Source organism: Eutrigla gurnardus, assembly GCF_963514095.1.
Source record: "Eutrigla gurnardus genome assembly, chromosome: 4".
NCBI classification, from domain to species: Eukaryota; Metazoa; Chordata; class Actinopteri; order Perciformes; family Triglidae; genus Eutrigla; species Eutrigla gurnardus.
In genome coordinates this window covers 22696361-22723078 of record NC_139918.1, presented here as the reverse complement: position 1 = coordinate 22723078, position 26718 = coordinate 22696361, and the positions used below count along the sequence as shown (strand labels likewise).

The following is a 26718-nucleotide window of genomic DNA, read 5'->3' as shown; positions in this document are numbered from 1 at the left end:
AGAAAGCATGTCTGGTTCTGCCTCGTAGTGCAGCCTCTGAAGAGAGCTCTAGTGCCCAATTCCATTGGATAAAAGACATGACCCACAGACCCACATTCTCTCCCTCCTTAGAAACGGTGACAAAAAAAATCTCCTAACCTTCAGGCATTGTGCGGGCGCTGACGTACGCTGCCATGCTGCAGCGGCTCGGATCGGTTGGGTGGTTGCAGGCGTGGACCTCGATCTGGTAGCTGGTGAAGTGGCGCAGGAGCCGGAGACGACTGTGGACTCTTTGGCGAGGACAGTGACCACGATCTTTGTGCTTTCAAAGGTCTCCTCGTCCTCGGGGACATCCGTGCCCTGGGGCGGGCTGGGGGCCGTGGTGAGGAAGGGCTGCGTTCGGTTGGCGATGCCCATCGCAGAGCGCCGCTGTCTCGAGCGTCTACACAAAGCGAGGCACGTTTTAATTGATTTACATTGGGGATAGAAACAAAATGTAAAAGAAATTAAGGAATTGTGATGAAATCACAAAATCAAATAGGAGGGTTTACAGGGAGCAGTAGTTGTAGGTACAATGATGTAAAGACTGAACTGCCTCCATGTGAACCGCTTGGTCGCTATGGTCAAATAGCTTGGGGAAACCCCCTCCACTGTTAATTTAAATGATGCGTCTTCCCCCTTTTTATGACTATGATCAGTGTGCCCAGATCAGCTATAAATACTTTTGATTTTTTTTCTCTAGTATAGCCGTACCCTTATACAGTGTCCCATTCAGATATATGTTTACTGCAACTGCTAGTATGTATTTAAAAATATATTTTCATGTTTTTCTGTTTGGCCATGCAATAAGTGAATGGGTCTGAAGGGATGTTGTAGGTGAATGCCCAGCACTCCAGTGACACTTGCATAAAGCATAATAGGGAAGAATTCATAATATTCTATTGAGTTCAAAGACTTGCACTGCTCTTTTACAAGAGGGCTCAGCATGAACCAAATACAAAGCTTCAAACAGAATAGGGTGATTAAAACCGCTTAAAGAAGCTTAAACTGGATGAAAGGTCCATTTATGACAACTTCTTAAAGCTACGGGTTTCTCTAGGCTTGAAAATTGTTGGGAAACAGTTGGGAGAAATATAGAACACGTTGAGTTGTTTTGGGACATTTTAATGGGGAAAATTTAAATATTATACCTTTAATTCTCAAAAAGACAACTTTGTTTTCAGTGGCCTTACTTGATCTCAAAGACTTCATTGTGGAGGTAATTCTCAAAGGTTTTGCGGTACTCAGAATCCTCTTTCTCCTTCTTGAGCTCCTTGTCGGTTTTGGGGCAGGCGCAGCATCGTGTCCCGTGGCCATGCTCCTCCGTCTGGTTCCACTTCTGCTCCTCGTCACTGTCCACCTGAGTGGGCACTCGTGACGGCAACTTCATCCCTGGTCAAAGTCAGAGGTTGGGGAAAAGAAAAATGAAATCATACAGACAGACAGAATGGGACGACTGGTGCAACAAACACAGACACATAACTCAGTTTTGTGCACAAATAACCATGTACACACATCCTCCCACCCACACACATGCCTGAAGGGCATGTCTGTTGTTGTCACCCCCCCTGGTCCTCATCTTCTCTGGTGGAGATAAATTACCAGTGACACAACCTCCCTGCAGACTCCTCTTTTTCTGGATGTGTGGGAGTTATGGGAGTTCAATAGAGGAGGGTTTGGGCTCAGATGGAGGGGCACTGATGGCGGGGCATTGACGCAGGTCAGGCTCTGACAAGAATAATACGACCGAGATAAATGTATGAACTTTGCCTGAACCCAAGCCGGGGTTAGAGGAAGATCCTGATTGTCTCAGGTCTTACGTAGTTTAAATGCATAATACTACCCAAACAAACAGTTCACGTTAAGTGCACTTGACTTTCTTGCTCAGCAGGTTCAGTGCGGAGTGAGACAAACATCAAGATGGCAGAAAAAGACATTCTTTCTCCTCCTGGCTTACAAACACAGTCAAGACACATAAAACCACCAACAACAGAAGCAGACACAACAGCAGCACGACCACAAACAATGTGGCTCACCCTTCTGACAGTAGTCGAACTTGTAGAGCTCGCTGGCTTCGGGCTGCCGCTGGCAGAAGACCAGGTAGTGAGTGATGTTGCCGTTGGGGTCATTGGGAGGTTTCCACTTGAGGATGATCTGGGAGGAAGAGTTGGACGAGGAGATTGGGTCCAGCGGGACAGAGGGTTCTATGGAGACATCATAGAAATACAGAGGTTTCAGAAGTCTTAATGGGTACTCGTGTCACATAACGTCACTCGTCAAATGTCAGTAAGCGGAGGAGCTTAAATGACCTATAATAACACCAAACTGTCAGGGGTCCAAACTGCAGAATGAAAATGTTGACAGGATTATGTAATAAAATGTTAGTATATCAAACCACAATAAGAATAAGTTCTAATTCTCAGCAATCACAATAAGGTGATTTCTCCAACTGAATCATTGGGATTTAACAAAGATAGCAGAGGGGAAGTGCTGTTTCAATCTAATTTGCATTTCATGTCACAGTTTAACTTATGAAACTTGGCTCTGTCACCAATAGCTGCCTACTGTGGGTATTTGCAATTGTGGTTTATTATACTTCTTGTATGCGTTTTGGTATTGCACATCTGAGTGATTAAAATGAGTCATGATGTCCATACTTCACTAGACCGAATCCACAAAAACCTTTTCTTTTCATTTGTACATTTTTGGAAGATATATTAATAAAAACGGCTGTCCTAGTTTTGGACTCTTCATGAGTGTATGCTTTTATTTCATTTGGAGTTTAATTGTGGTTTCCAGTGTGTAGTTTAAGTTGAGATTTTCTTTAAGTGTTAAGCTGTGGTTAACATCGTTTCAGTTCCAGTTTTCAGTAGTTTTGGCAGGTGTGGTATTTGAATATTTCAAAAGCTGTAAGAAAATACATTTCAAAATATTTCTGTTCCTTTTTAACATGCTTCAATTGTTTACACATAAAATTGCAGCTAAAATAGTCATGCCGTTTTCTCATCTATAGTTTATATTGATCTATTTAGAATTGTCTAAATCTATTTTCGAGTTAGTTTTTCTTCGGACGTATGCTTTGTTTTGTTTGTGTTCACAACATGATTGTGGAATTATGTGTATATTCAAATCGCAAAAACAAACTGCAATGTGACCTATGTTTCCTATTCTTAATTCAATCCTGCTTAGTGATCACAGATTAGCACCACTAATGCAGGAGACATAACAAAGATGAGTCACAGGCGATGCAAAAGTAGGATAATGACTCCGGCACCAATTGTTTGTTGTTTGTGAGAATTAAACTCAGCAGCGACATAATCATTATTTCAATTGTTCTTCTTTCGATTGTTCTTTTTATCCTATGTCGCATGTGTTTCGTGGACGGCTGACAACAAAGTGCATCGTTCTGTGCTGCAAGTACATTACGATAATATGATTGTCCTGTGAGACGTCTTGGGGAGCAAAACATGAGACACTTTATATCGTTGAAGTGTCATGGCCTGAAGGAGCCTGATTAGTAGAAGAAAAACATAATGGAAGACATTTGTACTTCATAATAAAAGTGTGCCGAGGTGGATAAATGGGAGGAATGAGTGGTGCGTGTGATCGTCAAGACTCAACCCTAAGGAGACACAAAGACCCGAGCGTCAATGTCACAGTGTGATTGTGTTGTCCCCGTTTCATGGCGGTGCAACACACTGGTCCGACTGCATTGTCAGACTAAGTTTCACCACCAGCAGCTTATTTGTAATGACAGCTTTGCCCTTCTGACGAGGTATGCTGGTTAGACGTGACACAGAAAGCCCCAGGAACCCGGAACGCTTGCCAGACGGATAGAAAACAACCCTTCCTTGACAAGAATGACTGCTTCGTGTGAGCATGAGATGTCGTGTTTGATGCGGTTGATCAGGAAGGAAGAGCCCATTGTGTAAAAGGAAGCCAGTTAGACGGGCCATCATGACTATGAAAAACTGGAATCTGCACACGACACACTCCGAGGGTGGCAGAGTACAATTAAGTACTGGGGAGGAGATTTATCATCGCCGCGTGACCGCCTGCTGCAGACACCTTGGACCAGGCACCGCCCTGTTGGTCGATGGCACCCCAGGCCGATCGTGCCATCTGTCTTCCCCTTCCTTGTTCTTCTGCCAAGGACATTTTGGCAGCTGCCAGATTGACACGCGCACAAAACTGAGTCCACTAGCCAATGATAGTAACACCACAAGAAATGTGGATTTAAAAGAATCCTAAAAATAGTTCTAACAGAGCAAGAAATAGGCACTTCCCTCTACGGGAATGCAACAACCCGTAATCTGGGGCTTCCCATAACCTGAACTTTTAATAAACTAACTTTGGGTTGAGGCTCCTACATCATATTTCCACTGTGTTTTCCAAGCAAGAAAAGTTCATGTACGTCACTGAAAACAATGCTTCAGGACACATCGTCATTTGGTAGGCAGACAAAGTGTAGTAAATATTGATTGATTGATGAATTACATGGTACATGAGTGGAATCATCCATAGGGGCCCCTCAGTCAACTTGAAATTCTTCAAATCGAGCAGTCTGGGTGTTTTTTGTTTCTAAGAGGTGAGATATATGAAGAACTTTGTGTTCTTGTAAACCATTAAATTCTATACACATTGGTTGTATAGATATGGCTGGTATGGCTCCACAATAATTTACAGGTGGAGACCGATTTAAACAGTACATTGTATATAAATATTAGATCCATCCAATTGAACTACATCAAGGGGATATTCTTTCACTAAAGAACCACTGAATATGTCTTACTGGTGGCATTGGTGCGAACGTAGATGATCCCGCTCTTGGCTCCGTGGACCTGGTGCTCGTCAGAGGCCGAGAGCTGGGTTTTCACCATTATGGCGTACTGCGTCCAGGGCTTCAGTGGCAGGATGAGATGACCCGGTTCAAACTGCTCTTCTTCCCAGTCTGTGGCTCGACGCGGAGGGTCCACGTCAGCAATCACCCAGCTGTTGGAGCCGCAGGCGTCCTGCCCGTCAAACTCCGTTACGTTCTGAAATGGTCTATTGTGGGGAAACGATGATGGTATACGAAATAATCATTATATGTGGGCCTAAATTCCGTTTTCAATATTTTTACAACAATTTATCATTGTTTTTAACTGTTGATAAAGGAAAGAGCCTTGCTAAACATTGAACAAATGAGCACTAACAAATAATCTCTTCAAATGAATTCAAACAGGACTAATGTTTAGTCAATACGAGGTGTCTCACTGAAACCAGTAGGTGATTTGATACGTGTTGCTGTGGCAACATTACTGCAGGCAGACATGTTTGAAAAGACAACAGCCTGGTCATGAAGCACACATTTTCCATGTGTGGTGTTGAATCCAGAACGATTCCTCACATTACTTCTCAGTCAGATTGTGGTCGTGATTGGAAGATGTTTTCAGCTGTTTATATGTTATCCTTTATATAAAATAGATATTACATTATTTATGATTTATGTGTTTTTAATGAGTCTGTGAAGCTGGAAAATACATTACCACTATCCACTTGATTTAACTGATGTGTCTATTCATCTGTTACGTATCTATAAAGTACTTAAAGAGCTGAAAACATATTAGAGATCAAATTCTGAATGTGACTGATGGCTGCAGATTTGCTTACGCTTCTTTGTAGAGCACCATGAAGCCCAGCAGGTCTCTGAAGTCTGGAGGCCAGAAGGGTTCCCACTTGACCATTATTTTATCGTACATGGTTCGAACTTGGGTAAACTTCAACACATGGTTCTCACCTGAGAAAAGACAATCATCAGTTAAAGGAGCAATGTGTAAATCCTGGTAAAAAAATCTTTTTAAAACATACAAAAAATTAAAATTATCAAGAGAATGTGAAGAGGTTACAGTGTTGGCGTAACTTGATCGACCAGCCTGCCGTGCCTTGTAAAACCACTTGTTTCTCAAGAGGAGATAGTGAGTCACTGTAGCGTCCAGCCTGGCCTCAGTTCAGAGAACGAAAAAGTAGAGCTGCCCCGAGGGTTGATTCCTAGGGATTGCCCGACTCCCCAGCGGATCAGCAAAAGTTCTGTTGCTGCCGTTACCCCAAGTTAGAACTAGCTCTCCATTAGCACGCTGCAACTACTGCCAAAGCCAAAGCCAGAACTGAAGCTCCGTCCCTCTGAGCCGCCACATGGTCCCCTTCCAGTGAAGCAGTCCGCATTGGTCAAGAGGATTAATCGAGTGTTGTTTCCCCCTTCTCATCCCAGATCCAAACCAATAAAGGAACTCTCAAAACATACTGTATAGCCCCCGGTTAGTGGCACAATCAACACAAAGATGGCGCGAACTACAGGCCGACTCCACATTTAAAATGACAATTATTTTGACTGGCTCACCGTTTAGTCAAATCTTTTCATATTCTTGCCCTGCTGTAAATTAATAGTTGAGCTATTTTTTGGTTACAGAACTAATGACTATAAATTCGTAGTGGAGGTGAAATACAGACTCCTTTTTGTTTGGAGTATTTGGCTAAGGATGACACAGTGCACCTTTAAAAGCAATGATCAGCAGAAAGAGTTCAAAGAAAAGTGGGAAATTATGTAAGTTTCAAAATCTCCGTTATTGGAAAATATCAGTGAAGAAACATCTGCTTTTGTTGATTTAGTATGAAATATACCGTAGTCCTGGAGCAGCCACGTACCTCCACCTCCTCAATCATTTTAAGTAGATTAAGTCTGACATTGTGGGGCCTGCCTCAGACAAAATTAACACAACTGCGCCAGGTCTGTCCCTGATCCTGATCTTGGTTGTTAAAAAACTGCAGTAATGCATCCAATCACCCTCCAGCCTCTCTGTTATGTCAAACCTTAAGGAAATGTATCATAAAAATATGAAAGAGAGATTACCCCTTACCCCTCTTAATCTATATAGAAGCACAATGGACTCATCCGTGCCCTCTTTGTATGAACTTGAATTGAATAAGTAGTTTAAGATAGAAAGGACATGTAGTACAGCACCTACATCACTGTGTTACCATGTCAACAGCTGGTGCTTGCTTTGTTGGTTGTTCCTATTTCATCCGTGTCAGTAAAAGGTCGGCCGGACTTTTGCAAACATAAAAGGACAGGAAATGACCATCATAACAATAACTATGGCCATGTTTGCGCCTGTACCAGGGCCGGCTCTTTGTGTTTTCTGCTGCCATGGTAACTCCTGCAACAACTGACGATGTCTGCAGAGCGCAGGTTCTTACATGAGGCCTGGTCCCCGTTGGTCTTGGAGGCAATGTCATTCTTGACTTGCCGCTCTTTGGTCCCCGTCACCTCCTCCATCTTGCGAATCTCAGTCATGCAGAGTTTGGAGTTGTAGTGGAAAAACATGCGTCCCTGCAGCATGGTCAGCTTGTGTTTGGACCAATCCCAAAGCTGCCGCAGGTTCTGGTTGTCCAGGGCATAGAATGAGTAATTCCTAGGAAAGAACACACAAGATAGCATGAAACATATTTTTCATGATACATATGCAATTAAGCAGAGGTTATTATTAAAGAGTAACATCAGTAGAGAAGGATTTCAGCACGGTTAGCCTACAATTTGCATCATGTGACTATGGTGTTTTCTACTGTAAGTGTAGCCCATTGTGCTACAAGCGTCTACCATCTCGTCTGAATGAAGCCTCATGTATGATTTGTCTAACTAAAAACAGTTACAACAGAAAGACATTTTGAAAAGGTCAGTCCTTCCGCTTTTAACTCATAATTACAGGAGGAGGCTCTGACATGGCGAGGGCGAGATGAGCCTCAGAAGACGGAGTCTCACCCGATTTCCTGTTCCTCTCCACGAATAACACGGAGTTTGCGGAAAAAGGAGAGGGATACAAGGGCGTAGGAACGCCGCACTGACAGGTAGCCAGTGATCTCCTCCAGCTGGCCCAGGCTGGCCTCCAGTTCTGCTGCTATGTTGTCTACAGAAAAGCAAAAGACACAATCCGTTAAGTGACTTCAGATTCTACAGCATGCTTGCATACAAAAGCTGCTGTTTTTCAATGTTCATTTAAATTACAGTCTTTGAATTTTGAAAATACAAAAACAAATAAGGTTTCTGGAAAAAAAAGTTACTTTTTTAAATTTTTATTTAATTTAATTTAAAAACCACAACCATGAAAGTAAAATAAATTAAAAAAAAGTTAGTTACTTTACCACTGACACCTTCTGTTTCTTTTTGTTAAAGATTATTTTGTAGGGCACTATTCCTCGACATGTATTTGTTGTATATTCATGTTTTGTTAAATTGTTGTAAATGGTGATAACATCGAATTTTCTAGTGGGACACGCAATCTTTACACTTTATCTTATTTCACTTTAAAGTCATGCTGCGCCTTCTTTGACTGTATTCTTTTTATAAATGTTATTTCCTTGTTTTGTGTAATCACAGCCTCTCTTTGTTGTTCGGTACATCTGTTGCATACTGTAATCTCATTCCACCAAACAAACCCCAGATACTCACTTCCTCCACGCAGGTTGATGACCAGGCTCCCATTGAGAACGGTGCAGCCTCTCAAAGCCTGGGCAGCATGGACAGAGTCCACAGTTTTCAGACCCATACATACCTTGGGACAAAGGCCTGCACAGGGAGTGCAGTTGAGCCTGTCAAACAAAAAGGAGAAGACGTATTTCAGGTAAATGTAGGCATGATGACATTGCGGGCTGGTGTTTTTAAGTCATTAACCAACCTTTTTGTCCACAACACAGAATTACTAGAGTCTTATATATCTGTCTCTTTAGCTCCACTATATTCAAGTAGCGTAAAATCTACTCAGTCACAGTTTAAAGGGTTTTTTGTGTGCTGAAAACGACTGCCTGTTGTGCTCCAATGTGCTCCATCATCAGCACATTAAACTAAAAGACTCAAGTTGTGGGCAGGACAGCAAAACAATGAGCTGAAAGACGCTAAACGCTCTGCAAAGCCGGACGATAAATCTGTGAGCTACACCTTTCACAAACTAGGAATGTGATCTGCCCTCGAAATATTTAGAGCCGTTTTAAAGTCCTCAGCTGCACTGCAGGCATAACAACAACACCGAAATGGAAGCTAGAATTAATTGAACAATGAACCGAGCCCAAACCTCTACCTCAGCAACCAAGTTAAACAACCTGGCTTACATAATGCTTTCATAACAGTTCTGTACTCATAACAGATATATGGCCATGGCTGTGTCAACCGTATTAACTTGCTTCCTGAAAAGCCCCACACTCTTATTGCGGCCAGTTCAAACGTTGATGAGGTAAAAGTACACAGCAACAACCTCTGTAGCCTCTCAGACTCACGCAGCAGAGTGATCAGATTTCTTTTAGTCGAGACACGTGCTGTACAGAATGTTTTTAGGTTTCAGGCGAGGAGGATCCGACAATGATGTTTGCTCTGGGGCTATTGTCCTGATTGTGTTGAAGTCTTTTCATTGCCACTCGCTGGTTTACGAGGTGAGAATGCCTTTGTTTAATAACAGTTAAGTGAGCTGGCGTGACACTTATAGTACAATGTGCCATTTCATTTGTGAAGGCCAAATAATGGAACCAGCTAATGGCACTGCAATCTAGAAAGTGAGACGCAAGAGAAACATCAAACCAGGTAAGATAGGCACACATATATAAGACGAATGACAACTGACTCAAACAAACCACCCATGGGGCACAAATGCTCAAAATATTAAAATAAATAAAATAGCTGAAATGTTTCTCTGTGTGCAAATAAAAGAAGGTTTAGGGCATTTTTATTTTATCTGGCTCGCATTGCTACCAATCTAATTTGACCTTTTTCCCTCTCTAGTGCCACATCTGCACTTTCAGCCCAGACACTCATAACGCCTTGGAGTACACTGCTTATCCACAAAAGCACTTTCATTTCCTTAGTTTAAAGCCAGCAACAGGAGGGAGATGCCAGAGAAAAAAGATGGGCCGTAAAGGGAACTGAAATGGAGTCGAAGCAGAAAGGCTGAGATAGGAGGGCAGCAGGGTCACCATAGGTCAACAGCAGCCTAGAGGTTTAGATGAGACTGATGAAAGGAAGTGATCAAATCTGCACATTGAGAGGATCCTTCCGATGGAATTTGTTCCAAGCATTTGTTCAAGCAAGATGCGAGCTGCTTAAGTTACGCTTGTGCAATCTAGGCGAAAGGAATATGATTGTTCTTACTGTGCTTTATTCGTATTACCCTACTTTAATTTGGTTTTACCAAAAATTATATTTGTTTGTATAATAAAGGTTATTTCTTAAAAACACAGAACAAAAACGTCACACGCCTAAGAAATGTATCAAAGCTTTGGAACTGGACAGGGAATGAAAACCAGTAGCACTCTTTTCTTTCGTAACAATGACTGGGGTGCACTTGAGCAAGGCACTTCACCCTGATGTGCTCCAGTGGAGCTGGGTCTGCTTTGAGATTCTCACTAGAAACCCCTTAGGTGTGAATGTACAGTATGTGACTCCATGATTGTGAAGCTGCATGTTGTTTGAACAGAGATTGGGTGCTTGGCAAATCCTCTGTGGATAAATAAAGGTTAAACACACATTACTTTTCCTCGTCACCACTGTTGTCAGTGACGGACTTGTCTGGACTACGCTGCGGCAGCTGCTTGCCAGATAGTCTCGATCTCTGTGCAGCCAGCCAAGGGAGTCGGGGCCCTGCACCCCGGGGCACTGACACTCTGTCCTCAATGCCTCTCTGACTCCCCTGGTGTTTAAATGCCACCTAGTCAACTCGCCAGTCATGTTGTAACAGAAGACGACAAGTCATGAATGATCCAGCTGCGTCTTCAACCTCTGCCTGAGCAGAATGATTAGGGCTGTCTGGACTGTCTCGCAGGCAAGCCCACACTAATCAACAGCACTGTCACGGTCAATGAAGGTGTCAAAGACGGACGCAATAAAGGTCAGTAGCAAGTCAGCACAAGTCCCTCCCTCCCTAAAACATTCCCCTTCCTTAAAGAGGGAAGTCTGTTCAGATGTAGCTAAGAAGATATACGCACAACAGGTTGTACATTTTAGATGAAGAGAATAGGGGAAAACAACAACACACTGCAATGAACACACCAGCAGTTTGTAAACCACCGTCAATGTTGTGCAGTTTGTGAGCCAAAATAAAATGTAGCAGATGGATACAGTCAGAACTGTGACAGGCTTCCTAATGCACTGCACCACTTACCTGACTCTACTTTGCTTTCTTGATGTTGTTGTTGTTGCTGATATGTTAACTGTTGCAGCATTGGCTCTTATGTTCTGCTTAATAATATCTTTGTGTATGATGGTCTGTTCTAAGATAAACTATTATAGATTTTTATGTCTTGCATTTCTGTTTATTATATATTTGGTGTTGCTATCTGTCTGATCTGTCCCGTCAGACCCGTTTTTTTTTAATAAAAAAAGTAAAAGTTTAGTAAAAGATGCCATGCGCACTTGTAAATTGAGCTATTTTCGGTTTTGCAATAAAATGCCATTTCATGTTTCCATACTTTGTATTTCTCTCTGAATTGGCTCTGTCGGAGCTTTAGAGGAGCACTTGAACGCAGCATATGTTCACGCGCTGCGGATGCATTAACGCCTCCGTGCCGAGTAAATATCAAATCGCTGTGCAGGGGGGACGTTTATTGCAAAAGATTTGCAGCCCTTTTCCGTAATTAGAGATGCGGACTTTCGTCAATGAATCAAAACGTTTGATCCACCGCATGCATTTTTCAGCACTAACGTAATTCCCGACTTCTATAAAATACACGGAAAGGCGTTGACCTGGAACTGGCTAAAGCACAGAGCCTCGCACTGACCACAGATAGTTGGACGTCTCGGGCGAGAGTTATCTCACTGTGACGGTCTGCGTGACAGTCATACAAGTGCTTGAATGTGTCTGAATGTAAAATTTCTTAGCACATAAGGGAAATAAATAAATAATTTTGGAATATATAAATAGCAATTTTTTTTTCTCCTTACGCACAAAATGTGTACCGAAACAGAACCGAAACCGTAACCCAAGAACCGAGGTACGCATTGAAGCGTGGGCTAACTGTGTTGTTGCATCCCTAGTACGCATGCAGAGTATTGAGACAGCTTCACTGATCACACCGTTCCATCAGACCATCAAAAGTCCATCAGACCGGTATGAGTGCCCACTTACGCGGAGGAGTTGACGGTCGTGTAGCCGGAGGGACACTCTGGGACGCATGCACCGTTGTGGATGACGTACTCGTGGCAGTCTGGGTTCTTGCTGCGCTCCTTCTCCCGCTTGCATCGGTTGTGGAGATCCTGGCAGAAGGCGAACGAGATGCAGCGCCAGCCCTTGTAGGTGAAGTGGTTTTCGGGGCACCGCTCCACACAGTCGTCCTCATGCTGGAGGCCGCGACACGCCACGCAGTGACCGGCTGAGTGGGGCTTAAGGCAGCCGCCCAGGCACTGGTCGTGGCAGCACTTGTCATCCTTGGTGCAGGCTCGATGTTTACACTGAACAGGGCACACTGCAAGTCAGAGAGGAACACCAAAGTTAGTTAAGCCAAGGTTAAACAAGTTAAAGAAAGTATTAAGGACTGAATGTGAGCTGCAAGAAGAAACAAGCTTTTCAGCACTCAAACACCTACATATTATTTCAGTTCCCCAAGTCACACAGCTGATTTTAATCTCCAATGACGATATATCTCCACAGAAATCTCATATGGTCAGATCTCTCAGTCAGCGGGAGTGAAATCCCTCCTCATTGCACGAGCCAGCAGCACAAAGGACCATCTGTCATTGGCCAACAAGCATGCTGAATACAAACAGCGGGGCTCCAGCACTAGTTGAAAAAAGTCACATTTATCCAGGAGGCTTGGTCTTGCAAGATGCCTTTGGTTGGGGTCTTTTTGTGCGCATGGCAGCAGAGGTGTCAAATGTACAGACATTCTATACTCAAGTAGAAGTACAGATAATTGTTCAAAAAGACGTAAAGTAGAAGTACTGACTCAACTTCTTTACTCAAGTAAAAGTGAAAAAGTAACGTTTCTGAAATGAACTCAAAGCATAAAGTAAAAAGTGTTCCTTTGAAGGACATTTCTACTGTTTTTTGTTTTTCATCTCGTCTCATATTAATTAATAATTGCTAATTCCCCTCAAATTAATTAAAATTCAAGTAACGAGCCCATTTTAAACATTTAAGTAGTAGAACGTAAATAAATTAGTTTTAAAGGAGTCATCACCAGGAAATCGCAATTTCTCTTGTTAAAACATGCATATCTGTGTTTGACCTCAGTTGAAACTTGCCTGAAAGGCTGGAGTTTGAAAGTGGCGCCGTTTTTTCGCTTCTGCTCTTTTTCCGAACAGGAATAGCACACAAGGGTGTGCATTCCTAAAGCACGAGATTTTGATTCTGCGCCTTCGGTGACGTCACCGTGGCGGCTACTTGCATAAGCCCACCCCTCTTTCACCACCCAACCCCGCCCCGTCCGCTACCTGAAATCGCCGAAGCGCCGCCATTATGTTTTGGAGTCTGCATGCAGGCAAGCCCCCCCGGCTCTGTCCTTCCTGCGGCGAATCAACGCGCGCCTCATTACATATTATACAATGCACATCCGGACCAGTCAAAACCTCGCGCGTAATCTCGCGTGATAAAATCGCGGTACGAAAAAGGGTCAGAACAAGCTCAATGTTTGATTAAAATTATTTTTTTTTTTTCTAATAAGTTTTACGAATTGATCCAAAGCGATCCAAGGGGGGCTGGATACGTATAAAACCAGGTTATGACTCCTTTAAAATGTAGGGAGTAAAAGTAAGAAGTTGTAAGTTGGTAAGTACTCTACTTGAGTACAGTAACAAAGAATTTGTACTTTGTTTCTTCCCACCTCTGCATTGCAGCTAGATTCTTGCCATGTCACAAGATCACGCAAGAAAGGCGGGATCACATCTGTCTCGTCGAGGTTCAAGTAAGGTGTTTGGGTTGGGTTAGCCAGAGCACGGACCAATCAACTGGCAGCTACAGGCGTGGCTTAGATGTGTGCAAGACGAAACAGGGAGGCGACTGTTAGTTCAAAACAACGTCGGCTCTCAAAGAGGCTAGCGTAGATGTTGAAATAGCATCAGTTAGAACAGAAGAATATTCCTTCATTGAAAGATGAGGAAACAACGGGACTGAAGGCGTTTCTCAATTGACAAATTGACAAATGGTTCCTCCAGTCAGGGTACGGCATTCAAGGGCATTTTAGGAATTACTAAACTATTACAAACTGATTAAAGCTGTACGTCGCATCTTTAGGTTTCAATTAGCGTTGAAATTGTTGGTCTATTAATCCATTAGTCAACAGACAGACAACTGGACTGTTAGTTGGAAAAAGGAAGGCAGAGGAAGCACTCTGTGTTTCTTGGAAATTGTGATGACAATTTTCATTATTTTCTGATATTCAAAGCTTATATTATTAATGGATTCATTAATGATGAATATTACTTAGTTGAAACCCTGCAGCACAACTATGTCGCAATTGACGATATCCAAATAATCTCACATCATTGCTACAATAACACACTGTAAATATCCTTGCACTGTGCATTGCGCGCGCATGTGTGCGTAAACTTGATCAACTAAGGACAGAGGCAGACCTGTGGGGTTGGCCGTTTGTGCATACGTCTGCATGTGCGTACGCCCGTTACATAATATTAGACTCTCAGGACCGATAGATAGAGGCTTCTCAACGGTAAATACAGCTGAGAGGAGTTTGTCATCCAATAGAGCCACATTAGACTGTTCGACAGCAGAGGAGATAATCGTTGCCGAGGTTAAGGGCAGGTCACGGGTCAGACCGTAAAGATGTCAGTACGTGTCTTTTACGGGTCTGAACTACTCGGCTGCATAAACCAAAACCGAGAAGTGAGATTTGGGCGCTGAAACAATTCATTTCAAAAGTCTGTTCCTCTTTGCTTGCTTTCTATTGTTGAGAATGTGTGCATAACTGCTTGGTTTCATTAGTGTCATGAGGTCAGCCCTTAAACGAAGAAAACAACATGGACAGCCCCCCCTCCGTCCGCTTACATTCACAGGGGTAAACTCTTGAAGCGCACGGAGAGCATGTGTTTGGGGCGGGCAGCAGCAACACGAGAACGGTAGTGTTGGGGGGGGGGGGATGGTGCTAAAAAAACAAATGATATAACCACCTTTCATCCACGTCAGCCTGTTAGTCGACATAATCTACTTCACAATGGGATTTACAAAGACCAGTGAAGATGATTTCCACGCTGAAAAAACAAAAATGTCTTCTTGACAATATGTTTCTTTTCTGTCTCCAAAGTTTATGTCAAAAGTTGCCCTTCAACTTTTCCTCAAATGTATGTATGCATAGGCAACATACACACACACATTTACACAAAAGCAAATGCCGTCTGCTCACACTGACTCCTGATCCTGCAGCAGCGCTCCATGTCGGAGCACAGACCCAGCAGCAGATCCACCCTCAGCCTTAGCCAATGTGTTGGCTAGCTGTAGAAGCTAGCCATTCAAACCGCCTCTCCCATCTCCAAGGAAGACAGGCTCACAGTTTAACCCTTTGTGTCCCTTTCTCTTCCCTCCCAGCCAGCAAGACAGCAGCAGCAGCAGCAGCAGCAATGGGAGGTATGCAAAGAAAACAACACGAGAGCAACATAGTAACAGGCTGGAGCTGCTCTACTCTTTCCGTCTCCTCACGTACTATGAATCGGCTGCTTTTCTACTAATATGAAGCACAAGTAGCTCTTTTTTTTCCCGTTATGCACATGACTCTTGTCAGAAGTGAAAACACAGTGCTAAGGGAAAATATTTTTATTAAAAAGCCTTGTTGCATTAGTTGGTAAATGGGTAGATGTTTGTGCTGAGACAATCATGTTATGTTAGCATTGTGCAGAACAGCTCAGTGCCTCGGATGATGCATCATGTCTCATCATTTCCACAACTCATTTGTATTTTTTTCGGGATTTTACAAACAACTGAAACATTTCCAAATATATATATTTTCCATATCTTCTACAAACTGATGTAAATGTACACAAAATAAATGATGATAGAATAATATATGTAGTATTTCAGACCGATCAAACTTCCATTTTCTTTCTTTTCTTTATAAGTGGAGATCCATTAAACATTGCAGCAGGCCTTTAATTATTATCCCAAAAATAATATTAACATTATCTTGTTCAAGTTCTAATGTAGGGAATCCACACAGTCCCCTTCAGATATAAAACACTGCATTGAAGTGAAAAAAGTTGATTGCCTAGAAATTAAGCATTTCTGCAAAAAGTAAAACAAATATTTTATGGTAAAATTTTAAGATTTGCTTGTTTTCTCTGTTTAAGAAATATTCTTGGGTTAAACAAATAAAATGAGGACACCTTGCATGTTTTTACATTTTGATTAAACAATTTGATTTATCAACAAAAAATAGATAAAAAAAATAACTTATGATTGAAGCTGTACGTTGCATCTTTAGGTTTCAATTAGCATTGAAATTATTGGTCTATACAGACAGACAGACAGACAAATTTGATTCATTACTTTATCTCGGTCTAGCTTATCAAATGCAGGGATTTTCTGTTTTCTTTTTAGATAATTTTAAAGACATTTTCAGAACTTGTGATTTTTTTTTTACATTTCAATTCGAGTAGCTAATAATAATAATAGATTATGAAAATACTTGTCAGGGTGATTCAATTTCACTTACATGCACTGAGTGCTACCTGAGAGAATGAACAGGTAACAACTTTCCAGAAGCACCAAAACAAACCACTGACTGTCCAAAGGATTTGTACTGTTCACTTTGCCAGCTGTTGACTTGGCCTGTCTGCGGACTTGAGATCAATGCTGGTAGTTGATCCTAAATCAGCATTATTATTCACAATCAGAAAACACAGAGGCTTTTATAATAACAACGACCACACTGAAGGAGATAAACTTGTTTCTTGTGTGCTTGTCAAAAATGTTTTCAAGGTCGGGACCCCGAGGACCTTTGAGAGTGGGGCCACCCCAAGCCATCTTTGATCTCCCGGAGCGAGGAGGACGCTGAGGAATTTGTTTGGAGGAGTTGGTCATTCTTTCCTTAAAACATGCAAATCTCTAAATACTGACCCGGTTTCTTTATTAGCATTATTGACCCTTCAGTGAGTGGTGATCGTGAAGAGCAGAGGTCTTTTCTCAGTGTGTCAATTGGTTATGCTCAGCTTGAGTTTGCCCTCGTCAGCATCTCCACTACTTATCTTCCATTTGGACGGTGTGAAAATCGCCTGACAACAATAAATCAATAGGATTTTTTTTTGGGAGGGGGGGGGGCAAGTGCTGGATCGGCAGTTGGACTTAGGTCTCCTTAAATGACTTGGCTTCATATTTTTTTAAATGTTGTGTCTGAATGTGTGTGCGCCCCCAATGTCTGGACAGCGTATTGCTCCGATTCCTCGGGTACACTGGTCGGGACCTGCCTGCCACACAATGAAGTGCTCAATCCCCAAAGTCTGAGGCAATCGCCCAACAGCAAGCCAACACAACTCAAGGCCCCAGTGTGACAGAGAATAATACACCCGTCAGGGAGATGCCGACTTGCAAATGGGAGGTGAAGAAACAGATCTGAGCAGCCTGCCAGCCAACAGCGAGCTTCAACAATGTGGGGTGTCGGAAAGGCAGAAAGAATTCACATTGCCTGCTAGGAATGACTCATGCAGTTCATAAATGTTTCCTTGTCTGCTGTCTGCAACCAATGCGCACACTCACATATACACACTGTCTGAAGACTTCTTCATTTCTAGGTTTCTTGTTCGAACCAACATCAAAAGGAACACCATCAAGCGAGGGACAAAACTTCCCTACTATCCTAAACTCAGGGATGCCTACCTAAAATGAAGAGCCTCTGTACTGGTCATTAACCACAAGCCTCTCTAAAATCATTTTGTGGTGAGTTTTTCCGAGTTCCTTTTTTGGCAGTGATAAAACAGCGGTATAATCGGGCTTTCTGCATTGAGATCATATTAGACCCCAGAAAATGCCAAACGGGAATGTGGTGGTGTGCTGGTTGGTAATTAAAATTCCATGGCCATGACAAGGGTAGTATTTAGTTTCGTATGTAAGAAAGTTTATGCTGAAGGAGAAGAAGAGAAGAATCCCAAGAAGAACAAATAAAGTGCTTTTGAAAATGGCAATCTTTCAAAGTTTCCACACTGTCCACAATTAAAGACAAGCTGACAGAATAAAAGAGCAGCAACTTAAGTACTTAATTAACTGCCACTAGGGAAGGTTGATTCATGTTTTAGATGTGATGTGCATATGCACTCGCTGCTTGTACAGCACAACAGCTGACTCGATATTAAGGGATGATGAGGTCATGCATCATGGAAAAGGAAACAAAAAAAAGATAGAAAAGACCAAAAGATACTTTTTAAATTTGGGATTAATTCATTATTTCGACACAGACAGAAAGACAGACAGACAGACACACCCCCACACACGTCAAAGACGTTTATTATGCAGAACAACTTTTCTCTGAGTTTTGTCAACATAAGAATGAGTCGACCCCTAAGAATCTGTGTGATGAGCAGCTACAAACAGAATCTCACATCAGAAACGTTCAGAAACGAACCGATTCCCAACTGAAAGTGAAACTTTGGGGGGGTCCGAAGTTCAATCAATCACATGGTTAGACACCATTTGATGGAAAGAATGCTCTTAAATTTTAAAACAAAGAATTAAGAAAAATTAAAATGGAAAAAACGGAATTTGGAAACAAATTAAACGGAAAACAGAATTTGGGGAAAAAATGGAATCTGGAAAAAATTTAAATGGATTTCACAGGGCCGTGCTACTAGTTCTAGTTCAGTGCGATTACTGGTCTCTGCCCTGATAATGTCTGTCATTAACAGAGCTGCCTGCCGATTTCCTCTCTACTAGTGAAGAACAGATGTTATACAGTCCCCATTTCTACTTTCAAACATGTCTCTGCCTACTGCAGCTCCCTCTATACCTTTAAAAAGAATGAGTTGTTGGTGAATGAAGAAGAAATCGACTGCTGAAAAGAGTCGTATAGACAAATGCTACGATATTAAATTCTCTATAAAACAAATCATTAATCATGACATTTTGGAAATGAATGAATTTATTGAAAAATATATATATATATAAAATTGGAAAATTCACTATCCTTAGGGTTTGGAGTATTGGTTTGACAAAACAAAACGATTTGAAGAAATCACCTCGAGCCCTGGGGAATTATAATGGGGATTCATTGCTGGTTTTGTACATTTTAGGAATTTAACAATTAATCAATAGAATAAAAAAGTCACTGTTTCACTATCAGAGTTGTACCAAGTAGTTAACTAGTGCTAGTTGCAGCACTTAAACCAAGAAATATGTTAGCAGGATCCGAGACTGAGCTGTTATTTATCTTATTTATTGTTTTTCAAAACAAAAAAGATTTCATAGATAGAGATCATAAATACATAACACAAACAAGTGTTACTCTCAAACTAATTTTACAGATTTATTCATCTGGGTTCAGAAAACCTTGGACCAACTGTGTTCAGTCTCAGTCAAATCAAAGCAAAACTAAGTATGCCACAGAAAAAGAACGTGACTTTATCATTTATTTAGATATTTTTTAAAAAGAGCTAATGACCTGGGTTTATTTGTTTTGGGTTTTTTCCCTCCAACTAACTGCGTGTCAGTTGGTCTCACTCAGTGGCAACGGGGCTCGGTTAAGATGACCCCAGCAGCAACGGGAAACATCAACAATTTAATTAACCAGGCCCAGGCGCCGTTAATAGAACAAAAACACACAAACAACATGGAAAAACACTTTTTGTTTTTAATGTCGCCCTTCCATGTCATCTGAAGGCAGGATATCCAGTTTGCCCGTGATAGAAATGATAAACACTCATTGATGGGCAATTACACTGCCTGCTTTACAGGCAAATGACGCAGGGCATGGCCTTAGATCTTCATTTCCTTCCAGGGCTCAGCGTCAGGCTGAAATAACCACTACCTGGGAGGTTGATTTTGACTATCCGTCATGACATCAAATCCCATTTATGTCACATTGACGTCATTAATGCAACGTCACGACGCGGCCTTTTTCCTTATCAAACGTGTTACTAAGAGGGAAGCAGTAGACATAAAAATGAAATATTAGTCACAATGCCGGGGTCACACTGGATTAAATTAAAAGAGTTTCTTCAATTTAGAAAATTATTTCGACAGCCAAAGGGGTAGTGACGTCCTTTTTCTTAAATTCAATTGGCAGACGATTTAATCCAAAGCAACGGTCAAATAACATTCCAGTTCAAGTTAATATAGCACAGCCAGGCCTACTGCTACTCTTTGGATAAAAATGGTCTTTATTCATGATGCTTGCGTCTTCAAGTCTGCAAGTTCATATTTTGCAACAGATTATGTGAAGGAAAAGAGAAAGAGAGAACTCTCCTCTGAGAACTCCACCGCATTGCACTCTTATAACTCTTATTGTCTTGTGGGACTCACAATGGAAAGTTTTTACAAAAGGATCAAAATCGATAAAGCAGAGTGACTGAGATATCAAAATATCAGAAATGAAAAGAAAACAAAAAACATCAGTCGATAAAGACTTAAACATTTTTAAACAAAACATTGGAAGTTATACGAGTGCTAGAACACAAATTTAAACTTTATGTTTTGGATGTACACTTTTATTGCCATTTTCAACGTCAATATTTCACAATCGATTTTTCTATTCTGCATTCCTTGGACTGCGGTAAAAAACATTCATTAACTCACAACCTTGAAGGCTCTAAGATGCCAAAATCAATTACATCCAAGTCCCTAAAGTAAGAGTCCCTGAATTAAATTAAAAACACACACCATTGTCAATAGCACTATTACATGGTGTGTTTCATTTCTTCATTCATTTACATCCATGAGTCCAAACAAAACAAATATTTAAGACTTGGCTCTGACACATGCCATTTTATAAAAGTGTTATATTATAACGCTATATTAAACAAAAGTGATATTTTGCCACACTACATACAATAGAAAAAAAATCTAGGTGCAGGCACAGCAGAATGCCATGGCAACACAAAAACAACTTCTCTAAAAAAATATGAATTGTATTTAATAGAAAAATAAGCCAATAAAATATCCGGATCGCGGTGTTAAGAGTAGATAAAACAAAAAACATGTTCCTGTGGATCTGATTAAACGAGCAATAAAACGGCAGTGAGCCGTTGTAAATAGAATGGCTGTGGTGAGTGTGAGCGCGTACAGCAGTGAAGAAACGCCTGTCAGCCCAGCTTTAACAAATGCCTGAAATGTCTGGGATTCCATGGGAATGGCTCCAGGAGCTGAACGGCGAGGGTTCGCAGGGTGCAGCTCCACAACACTAAGTGCCAGAGCAGTTAAGTCAGCTCAAAGGAAAGGACTCACGGTGTGTGTGTGTGTGTGTGTGTGTATATAAGTGTACGTGTGTATAAAGGGGGAGGTCTGAGAGCATTCTGGATTTAGGCTAGTAGAATATCACTCTGCATACTGAACCATGAAAAGAGAAGACTGTCAAGGCTGGATTTATACAGATCTGTCTGATCTTGTATGATTCCTTTTTTTTTTCTGTTCATGGCTGGTTACAAACCAGTTTTACAATATCAATTTAAACACAATTTATACAACAAAATAAGTTCAGTAGTAGGTCCTTTCCAGCGGCGTCGACATGTCAAAGCGGGTAAACACAGGTGTAATTAACAACATTAATTATGGTACTTTTCCATATGGGTGGGCCAGGGAAATAGAACGGGACCATAATCAATTTAAACAATTTCACCGGTTTACCTGCCATGACATGTCAACATGGCTGCTGTGAAAAGGGCCCATTAGGTCATAAGGTTCCTATACAGAAGATCTGTGTGTTCTTTTTAATGCATTGCAATCGACTAAATAACACTGGTGTGCATTTTAATACGTTTTGCCACTGGTTACAACGAAGAAAGGCGACTCCGTCTGCGTATGCGTGCATGTCCTTGGCATCTCTCGAGAACTGCTCATCTACTTCACACTTGGCGGGCGTATTGCTTGTTATTCCGGTCATATAAATGTAATTTGTGGTTCTGTTTCTGGGCGCATAAGCGTTCTGTCATCCAATCCACAGTCTGTCTTCTGTAAATGTCTGTCAGCGGCTTGCTAACCTGCCTTCACCAGGCTGACTGACAGTGGACACTTACTGAACCAAAATAGTTCTCATGACGGCTCCGAGGGGAGAAAACAACCGTTTGTAGGCCGATGTATTGATTTTATTTCCCTGTCTGCTGTAGTGAGTTAGGAGAATCTACTTGTAGTGAAACAGGCAAGATCTCAGACCGACAGGTGTATGCAGGAGTAGATAGATCAACTCATGTTAACTTTGGAAATGATAACATCCATCTTTTTTTCTGTAAAGTTTGACATTTGGACAGAGACCATTACGGAGCGCTGCTTCACTCGCTGTGTGTCTGAGAGTCACGGAAAGAGATGAATAGCAGGCGGACTATTGCTCAAAATGTTCCTGTAAGTTATTATTAACAATATTTTGAATGTTAATGGTATGAATGCTATTATTAGTGATAAATTATATTTACAACCAGAGTGAGTAAGGGTGTGTGAGCTGTTTAGAAGCTTTCACAGTGGACAAAATAACATATTCTGCTGGACAGATAATCTACTAGCCAATAAGAAAATCTATGGTCCTTACCTTGTAAACCCGCTGGCCACATGTGAATGCACCGTATATATTATATTTGAATGACGTTTAAACTAACTACGCAAGGTCTCCTAACGGAGGTTGCAGTCAGGTAATAAAATCACAGTAGTCCATATTGAGGAGTTGTGACAGCAAATATATATTTGTGCGCTGTGAGGAAAGGTAAAGTAAGTTTGACTTTGGCTGGTTGTATGAGGACATTTGCATTCAGGGGAATACCTGTTCATGGTCAGCAAGCATGTGACGTCTTTCACAAGCACAAGCACAGATTTTCGTCACCTTTCGGTTCGAAAACAATTTAATTTCTTCGCGCTGCAGTGGGAGCAGAAAGCTGCAGATTTAAAGTTTAAGGTTGAATATAATATAGAAGGGAAACAGAATGAATGAGGAGCCATGGCAAAAATAGAAACAGAAGGAATGATTAATGTGATGGCAGGGGCACCAGACTGGTTTGGCTTTCAAACACAGTTCTTAAGGCAATGCCGCAGGCACTGAATACAGAAGCCCCACCAGCCCTCAATATGTCAGAGAGACATCTAAGAGTCCTTCCCACCGTTGGCAGGTATACAGGCTAGTATAGCTAGAAGAGTTTCTTCATGTTTTGCCACACCATGGGTCACTTCCATCTCAAAATAATAAAGCTCAGTAACAATATCCTCCTATTTCCCCACAGACACTTATACTATCTGCTAAATTTGTACTCTTTCCTGCCTTGCTGACCTCACATGGGTCACCCATCCGTATTTTGGTCTCATAAAAGTGTCTGCCACTACCGAGGCGACACCCTCAGCCCCTGTGTCCATCCATAACCTCGGAGAGGAAGCAGAATAACAAAGACAGGAAACAATTGGGAAGAACTCTCCGTGAACTTCTACGACCACCATTGTTCAGGGTGGAAGAGGATCGTGGCGCCAGTGTTGGTCGTTGCGTGTGGGAGCTGCGACAAGGTCGGCGGAGAGGAGAGCTGAAGGGTCAACGGTGGAGATCCATCCACCAAACTTGCTCACCCCTCCTCACCCCCATAGTGACCGGTGACCTTGCTTTTCCTTCTGATGCAGCCTGAGTGAATGACTGATGTGTTCATATCCACGATTACACCACAGTGTTACTCTCCTGTTTCCTAGTAGCAAGACTAAACAATAGCCGTCCACTCTGTCCCCACACATGCACACGCACACACGCACATGCACACACACAGGTTATGCCCCTGTGTGATTTATAACCCACGTCTGTGTTACCATTACACACACTGACCCTGACAAATGTCCAAGTCCATCTTGTGATTGTGGACAGACACATGTGATGTGAGCCAAAAGTAAATTTGGAACATCCATATCAAGAAAGGTCAGGCACCGAGTCCTCACCTGACCTGGCTGAAATGAGTCATAGGAATACTCCAATTGTGACAGCCTGCATTAAACTAACAGCGGTCTCCCCTCTGCAAACAGGCTAGAGAGGCACACATGCTACAAGTGTGTTAAGTGCCAAATTAATCAGCTGAGGCATCTGCTAAGAGCTGTTCTCCACCTTATGAGCTTATTAAATATGTAAGTGATCTCGCACATATAAAACACTGAAAGCTACTGCAGAGGCTGAGGAGGAGGAGAAGGACAGCCCCCTGGGTGTCTCATTTCTGCGGTAGTGTAGATAATTAAGCTCACTTTTAATCATGTGTGTAAAATACTGGCCACCAGGGAATTGCAGGCTCATTTATAGCTCTCTGTGCTTGGTGAAAGCCCTGCAAAAACCTGCTACAAACACAAGCAATTACATAAGAATCAAAGAAAGATATCAAAAAGACCTGTTTTAATGAGGATGACATTTCTACAGCAAAGTTGTAGAAATATTTTAGTCAAATGTTTGTCAATTTAAAAAGACAATTATGCACCTCAAGAAATCAAATTTTGTTGTTAAACTCTGAATACAGAATACACACCCAAAAGCCACCCTGAAGCTACGATGTCTGTGTTTTGTACTGGGATGTACGCACACCAACCAGTTTTGCTCATTCTTCCGCTTCCCAACTGTTGAAGAGTTCTGTGTACAAAACATGTTATATTTGTGCACGCAGGGCTCCAGATTAACTTTTTACATTGGTCAAACTGGTGCACCTAACTTTTCATTCAGGTGCCCTGCCCACCACTCTTTGCAATAAAAAATAAAATAAATAAATATAGCGTCTCTTAAATGCCCTAAATGTAAATGTAATAAATGCAATGCATAATGTTATCTGTTTTGTTCAATCTGAGCCACGCAAAACCGAAACACACATACTTTGGCCTGTTTGAATGTGGTGTGCTCTGGCTCGTAGAGATGACGGTCTGACCGAAGAGTCGGTTCTTTAAACCAATTCATGTACATGTAGTCTATTAAGGCTTATACACTCTGCCTGATTTCTTTTTCCCCACTAACATTCAGCCATAAAATATGCCTATGATTGGCTCAGACCATGTTATTTCTAAAACATAACACTACACGCATATATAGAGCAGCTAGATGTTAAGCGCACCAGTGCGACTGAGGCCCATTTTTAGTCGCACTTCACAGACTTTTGGTTGAATGTGCAAGCAGACATACATTGTGTGAGACAAGTGCTGTAGTTCACTGATCAGTTTTGCACAAGACTAAATGATACTTTGAAAAGTCCATGGCAAACTGCAAATCTCTGGACTTGCAAAATATATATATTTTTTTTTAAATTGACAAACGTTATGTGTGTGATTCATGGCATAATTCATGCAGTTCGTGCAATTCGACAGGGGGAAGGAGATAATATCCCAGCGGGAAGCCCCTGATTTCTAATTGAGTCACAGCCAATATCTTCAGCTGCCAGCCCCATTCAGGGCTCAGACTAAGCTGACGTCCAATCAGCCAAACAAGCTGTGCCACATAACAGCCATTACCAAAACATAATCAAATGCCCATTATCTTCAAATGAGTGTGGGTAAGAAATAGTACTTCATTACAAGTAAATAGACTCAACGGTGATATTTCCCTTCACACCAGCTCATAGTTTCAACTACATTTTTAAAAAGGGAATAAAGGTCTGCTACGTTTGCATTTAATAAACCTGTGTTTATAACGAACTTTATATATTAAAAACATGACAAAGAATTAGGGGATTCACAAATTATTTCTACAAACAATGATAGTCGTTGATATGTTTTGGATGAACATTATAAGGCCCTAAAATACTCCAATACAAATACAGAAACTAACGAGGATCGACAGTCTGGCGCACATGACAGATATGACATGTTTTTACTTAATTAGATGTGGACATTTGCACACATGCAATAATTGGTAAATGTTTAAGCTGTATGGAAAGCTTTCTATTTTGCATGAAATATGTATGTGCAAGTGCGTTTGTCTTATATTCTTTAATCAAAACTCTAACATATCAATTATAAATTTGAACAAAATTGTGCAAAGAGTTAATTGCAAAGACGGAAGAAATGCATCACAGGAAGATGACTTGTATTTGCCACTGCTACAGCTGTTGACATGTGTGTTTGTGTGTGCCTGTAGCCAAATCTAATCAGCTTTGGGCATGAGCATCTCCTGCAAACCTTGCCGAGCCTCTGCTTAACGAATGCACCCAATTTGGTGTAAAAAGGAGGGGCGCGAATGAGCAGAGAAGCTCAAATTACCGCTGTTATAGAATCAGGGAAGGGAAATAGGTTGTGACTCCAAACATGGGAGCTAAGCCAAGCCTTGTGGTTCTGCAGCTTTGTTTTCTGTTGGTGTACAGACTACAACAAGTGTGTGACCCTCAGTCACCTCTGGCACTTAACCACTTCTCACACTTACAATATTCAGTCTTGTTTTTACGTTGAGAGCCAAACTACGTGTTTGGAGTCAAAAATAATGTAGCAGTCATAACTCTTGATTTGAGTGAGATCCACTGTGCATTAACACGTTTTAAAGTCATTTTACTTTTATTTTTAAAGTGCTTACTTTGCAATAAGATCCAGCATTCATGCATGTTTAAATATGCATGTGATTTGT

At 41.6% G+C, this 26718-nt stretch overlaps 2 protein-coding genes across 2 annotated transcripts in view; one reads left to right on the top strand and one right to left on the bottom strand.

Moving 5' to 3' along the window:
* The window catches only part of LOC311012881 (uncharacterized protein), a 203874-nt gene that overhangs the window by 89680 nt on the left and 87476 nt on the right, over positions 1-26718 (top strand). The gene's annotated exons all lie outside the window — the stretch shown is intronic.
* The window catches only part of insra (insulin receptor a), a 45918-nt gene that overhangs the window by 6173 nt on the left and 13027 nt on the right, over positions 1-26718 (bottom strand). Inside the window, 10 exon segments of the mRNA XM_084006894.1 lie at positions 139-247; positions 250-421; positions 1212-1410; positions 2055-2222; positions 4811-5064; positions 5671-5797; positions 7255-7469; positions 7817-7961; positions 8504-8643; positions 12162-12498. Of these exon segments, the coding sequence (XP_083863020.1) occupies positions 139-247; positions 250-421; positions 1212-1410; positions 2055-2222; positions 4811-5064; positions 5671-5797; positions 7255-7469; positions 7817-7961; positions 8504-8643; positions 12162-12498 (1866 nt within the window).